At 36.7% G+C, this 5789-nt stretch overlaps 1 protein-coding gene across 1 annotated transcript in view; it reads right to left on the reverse strand.

Annotated features, from left to right (window-relative positions):
• Positions 1-4916: 4916 nt before the first annotated feature.
• Positions 4917-5789, reverse strand: part of IGSF11 (immunoglobulin superfamily member 11) — a gene marked incomplete in the record, with an annotated part of 166551 nt that continues 165678 nt past the window's right edge. Inside the window, 1 exon segment of the mRNA XM_027767926.1 lies at positions 4917-5789. Within this exon segment, the coding sequence (XP_027623727.1) occupies positions 5672-5789 (118 nt within the window).

Genomic DNA, 5789 nt, shown 5'->3' on the forward strand with positions numbered 1-5789 from the left:
AATTGTTAAAGAATAGCTACAAAAACCTACAGCTGACACCATATTTAATAGTAAAAGAGTGAATGGGTTCTCCTTAAGATTGGGAAGAAGTGAAGGATGTCAAACTCATCACTTTTAACACTAAATGTGTAAGTTCCGGACACTGCAATAAGGCAGTATCTCTTTTATAAGAGAGAAAATACACCCAGATTGAAATGGAAGAAATAAAACTGTCCTCATTTGTAGATGGCATGATTACGTATATAAAACAATAACAACAAATCACATGAATTCAGCAAAGTTACAGGGAAAAAAAACCCACACACATGGTCCAATTACATTTTAATTTACTAATAACAAATATATAGAAAGCAAATTTTAAAACAGTACTATTTCCAATTACTTCAAAAATAATATACTTAGGCAAAAATCTCATAAAACATATATAGTATTTATATCCTAAAAATAACCAAATGCTGATAAAGCAATTTAAAGAATTCAGTGAATGGAGAGACATATAATGTGCATGGATTGGAAGACTCAATGTAGTCAAGGTGTCAGTTCTTCCCAAATTGATTCTGTAAGTTCACTGTAATTCCTATGAAAACTGTAAGATATTTAGTATACACAGACTGCCTTGTTTCTAAATTTTATAGAGAAAGGCAAAGACCTGGAACAGTTCAACTTCAAAATTGAAGAATCAATGGAGCCAGCAGGTAGCATGGTGGTTAAGGCGTGGATTCCCCACATGGCCAACCACAGTTTGAGTCCTTGACCCAGCATGCCAGGAGTGTACGCATGCATGCCCAAAATCCTGAGAGGAGAATGGAGGAAAAAGGAATACAGTGTGGCCATTATCCCCGGGGGATGATTTCTCACTTTTTCTGTCTCTGACTCTCTGTGTTTGTCCACCAAAAGCATGCACCTTATAGCAAAAATCTCTCTTAAGAAATAAAAATGAACTATCAAGGGGAGAAACCACTCTATCACATGTTAAGGCTTATTAAATAGCTATAATGGTCAAGATAGTGTTGGCAAAGAGATAAACACACAAAAAGGTCAATGGGGCAGCTAGATAATTCAGAGACTGATATAAATATGCCAAAATATTGTCTTACAAAGATGCTAAAGCAATTTACTACAGGAAAGACAAACTTCAATAAATGGTACTAGAGCAACTGGACATTCAAAGACAAAAAAATGACCCTCAACCTAAACATCACCTATTATTTTTTAAAATATCATTTTAAAAGATCAAAGAATTAAATGAAAAACTATAAAACTTTTAGAAAAACATAATAAATGAGTAAAAGTCTCCAGGACTAGGTCTAAGTGAAGAGTACAGACTTGGCACACTGAACACACAATCTATAAAAGGAAAATATGATAAACTGGAACAGGAAAATGGTATATATATTTTACTCTTTAAGTGTTTGTGTTTTTTGGCTAGATATGAGGTTGAATTAAAAACTAAAATAAAATGAGGGACCAGCAGTTGGTGTAATGGCTATGTTGCTGGACTCCCAAGTAGTCAATTGCGGTTTGAGTCCAGAACCCCATGGCTTAAACTCATGCTGGGTGCATATGTGTGCGTGCCCAAGATCCTGAGAGGAGAATGGAGAAGGGATTGCGGCATGGCCATCCCCCCTGGGGGGTGATTTCTTATTTTCTGTTTCTCTGTCTGTCTCTGTCTTTCTGGTGAGTACATGTGCCCTATAGCAAAAACCTCTCCAAAAGAAAAATAATAAATAAAATGGTAAATTAGGCTTCATCAAAACTGAAACTTACTTCGTGAAAGACAATATAAAGAAAATGAAAAGACAAGTTATATATTGAGTGAAAAGATTTGCAAATAATGTATTTGACAAAGAACATTTGTATCAAAAAAAGAACATTTGTATCTAAAAAATATAAATTTTCAAAACTCAACAGTAAAAAAAATAAAAATAAAAACAAGCAATCTATAAAACATGCAAGACACAGAAATGGGCATTTCACTGAAGGGGATATAGCAATAACAAGCACATGAAAAATATTTTACCATCTTTAGCCATTAGGGAAGTGTAAACTGAAACCACAATGAGATATCACTACATGCCTATCAAAATGACAAAAAGTACATATACTGGCCATACCAAATGTTGTTGAGAATGCAGAGAAGCTAAATCACTCATACTTTGCTGGAAAAAAAAATGCAAAACTGTGTGACCACTCTAGAAAGCCTATGTCTTTTCCTCTGAAATCTAAACATGCACTTACCACATATAATCCAGCAACTGTTCTCCTGGTCATTTATCCCAGAAAAATTAAAACTTATGTTTACACAAAAAAAAACTATACACAAATGTTTATAGCAGCTTATTTACAATGGTTAAAAACTGGAAACAGCTCCCAAATCCTTCATATCCTTCAATAGATAAATCGCTCAACAAGTTGTAGTATATCTATACCATAAAATCCTACTCAGCAATGAACAGGAATGAATTGGGCCAGACAGGTAGCATAGGAGTTAAAACAGCTAGATTTCACATGGCTGAGTCCACAGTTCAAGTCCAGACCTGGCAGCTTAGGCAATAGACCAGGTGCATGTGCGTGCATGACCAAATGAAGAAGGGATTGCAGCATGGTTGTTCCCACTGTGGGGTGATTAATCACTTTCCCTCTTTCTCTCTGTCTCTCTCTGAAGAGTGTACATGCCCTATAGCAAAAACTAAAAAAAAAAAAGAATGGATTATTGATACATGCAACAAAACTTGGGTGAACCTCAAGGAAATTATTCTGAGCCAAAAAAAAAAAGAAAAAAAGGGCTAATCCTCAAAGTTTGCACACTGCATTCCATTTGTAAAGCATCCTCTAAATGACAAAATTACAGAGATGGAGAGCAGGAATCACGACTTGGAAGGAAAGACTAGGGACTTAGGCAGTGCAGAAGGGAGGTGGCTTGTCACTATGAAAAGGTATTACAAAGAATCCTGTATCTTCACTGTGATATTGGTCACATGAATCTACATACCTAATAAAATTGTGTACAACTAAGTGTACACATATGTGCACACACACATAAATGAACACATGTACAAGTGTTAGAATATGAATAAGGTTGTTGGATTGTGTCCATGTAAATTTGTGATGCTGTACAATAGTTTTATGTAGGATATTACCATTGGCTCCAGCCTCGGTGGCACAGTCCATAGGTACTAGACTGCAGTGCTGGAGGCCACTTGGGCAAAGAAGGGTTCAGATCTCCAGACTGGCTTAAAAACAAGCCATATCTGTGTCCTGAAAAGATGGAGAGCTGAAGGAAGGACTGCACCTCTCTTTCCTGCTCTCTTTCCCCTTATGTGTGCACACACATGCTCTCATTTAAGAAAAAAAAAAAGCTGTTACCATTGGGAGAAGGTTATGTGGGATCTCTACAAATTTGTACAACTACATGTAAATGTATAATTATTTCAAAATAAAAAATTTTCAGAAAGGATGATCCATTATAGTACCAAGAGCTACAATCATGATCATAACTTGATTTAGTAATTTTAGTTCAAGGTTCAGTATTCATTTATCTACTCAACACACATATAAGGCACTGTGGTATATGACAAAGACTCAGTGGTGAAAAAGGTAGGCATCCTCTGTGAACTTTCCGACCAGGAAATGTAAACACAGCTCATTGTATGAAGAGGATCATTCCATGTTCAGCTAGATGGATGAGAACTAAAACCAACTTAAATTCCTAACAATTACAGAGAGGTGTAGTAATTTCTGGATAACTATATGCTCATTAAAATGATTATGAATACTATTTAACAGAATGGAAAAAAAGCATATATCATTAAGGGGAACACTTCATATATTCATTAGTGTTATGTAATTAATGACAACTTATTTATATGAATAAACTTTTATTGAATTTTAGATAATTAGAAAGAATAAAGAAATGCAAGATAAATGCTCTCTAAACAGCATCTGATAGTATCTTTTCTGTGTCATAGTATTGTCACTTTTCTTTATAAAAAGTATAGACATTCATATATTTAAATTTTTACAAAGTCAAGAACCATCATATGGAAAAATAAGTAATCCTAAAGTAAATTCACTTCTTAACAATATTGAAATGGCTGTAATGGTTAGATTCTGAGCATGGACCTCTTGGAAAAACAGCGTATGCAGCAATTACTGGTTTTCATTCATTAAAAAACGGGAGAAACGTCAGGAGGCCACTTTTTGTGAAGACTACACTTGCAGGACAAGCAGGCAAAAAGCACAGTAGGAAGAGGGAATGAGAGAAACATCAGAGGAAGAAAAGAATATCGAATCATGGGGTCAGGATATCATAAATAATTTAGGGAACAAATCTTGGGAAAAATCATTTGTGGGCTCCTTAAAATGTAATTAAGGCGATATAGTCACCAGTCAGTATGGCCAGAGCTACATAGCACAAAATTGAGTGGGGAGTTGGTAAATTAATCTGGTGAATGCAAGGCCAGCCAAGGCAGATAATCACAAAAGGAGTCTCTCTACAATGGTGTAAAATTCATCAGGCAAAACTGCAACCTGAGCAGTCACAGACATGGGGTAGACCCTCTCAGGAGCCCACCTGAAGACCACTGTTGTGTCAGTCTTATCTCTTTTGCAAAAGAATTATTTTAGAAAACAAAAACAACTCCTGCCCTTGTGAGTAACCTCTACTTGTCAAATAAGGAGAAAGCTATCTACCTCTGTACAAAAGGCATTAAGTTCCCTCATTAAGAGTAACCTAGTATGGCAGCAAGGGAGGGAGGAGTCCCTTCGAAGTCCCACAGAGCCTGGCTTGTGACCTGCTTGCTCTCCTGCTGGGCTCACTAAGCAATCACGGGACAAGGTGTTAAACAGCACTCTATCCTTTTCTAGCCCAATGCCCCTTAGATACTAAAAATTAAAAAAAAAAAAAAAAAAAAAACTTTAAAAAAAATGTTTTTCTAGGAAATAAAAAACAGTAACTGCCATGGACCTGTAACAGATCCTAGAATAATGTAGACAGGTAAGAATCTGTCAATATAGCAATATTCCAAATATGAAATGCACGGTTTAGGAAGAAACAGGTAAATAAATAAATATGGGGGGGCTTCTCAAGGAAATTTCCTTTGTTTCCCCCCATTTCTTACTAAATTTTGTGTAAAAACTTTTAATTCTATGATAAAAGAGTCAGCCCTGCTGGGAGCAGTATTAGCCATTTATGCCAATGAGCCCTCTACATAATGAGGGGAGGGGAGGGGAGGAGTGGAACAAATCACAGGGTTGCTTGTTATTTTTTTTTAAAGACACCTGTATTTTTAAATAATTTCAGTATGTAAACTTTATCTGGCACTGTAGTTTCTTGAAAAATTATTATTAGGCATAAATTAAAGAACAAGCCCATCTGGACTGCAGTTTGGGTTTTAAGTGCTATTCTACTCTTTTATCTTTTTACTTGGCTTGGCACATCTTTGAGCTCCAGCTTTTAAAAACAGAATCCCGAGACATCTGCAGTGGAGAAACAAGGCTTCTGATGGAGCATCCCAGTCCATTTTACACATCTTAGTGGCCACTTACAGCATAGCCTTCTTGTGCTTTTTACTACTACCACACGGAGAGTGTTTCTTTCTCAGCAGTCACCATCCCAACCCCACTTGTATGGGGGATTCCGTTTACTCTTCTCAACGCATTTCCTCATGTCCTATACCAGAGATCCGGCCCGACTCTGGGCTGGCACCATGACAGGGACCGCACCGATTCGCTCCAGTGTGGCTTGACTGATGGTGTAGGAGTGTGTGTGCTGAGGCCGAGGCTTCCTG

The sequence above is a fragment of the Tupaia chinensis genome, unplaced genomic scaffold (genome assembly GCF_000334495.1).
Source record: "Tupaia chinensis unplaced genomic scaffold, TupChi_1.0 Scaffold144909_1, whole genome shotgun sequence".
Lineage (NCBI taxonomy): Eukaryota > Metazoa > Chordata > Mammalia > Scandentia > Tupaiidae > Tupaia > Tupaia belangeri.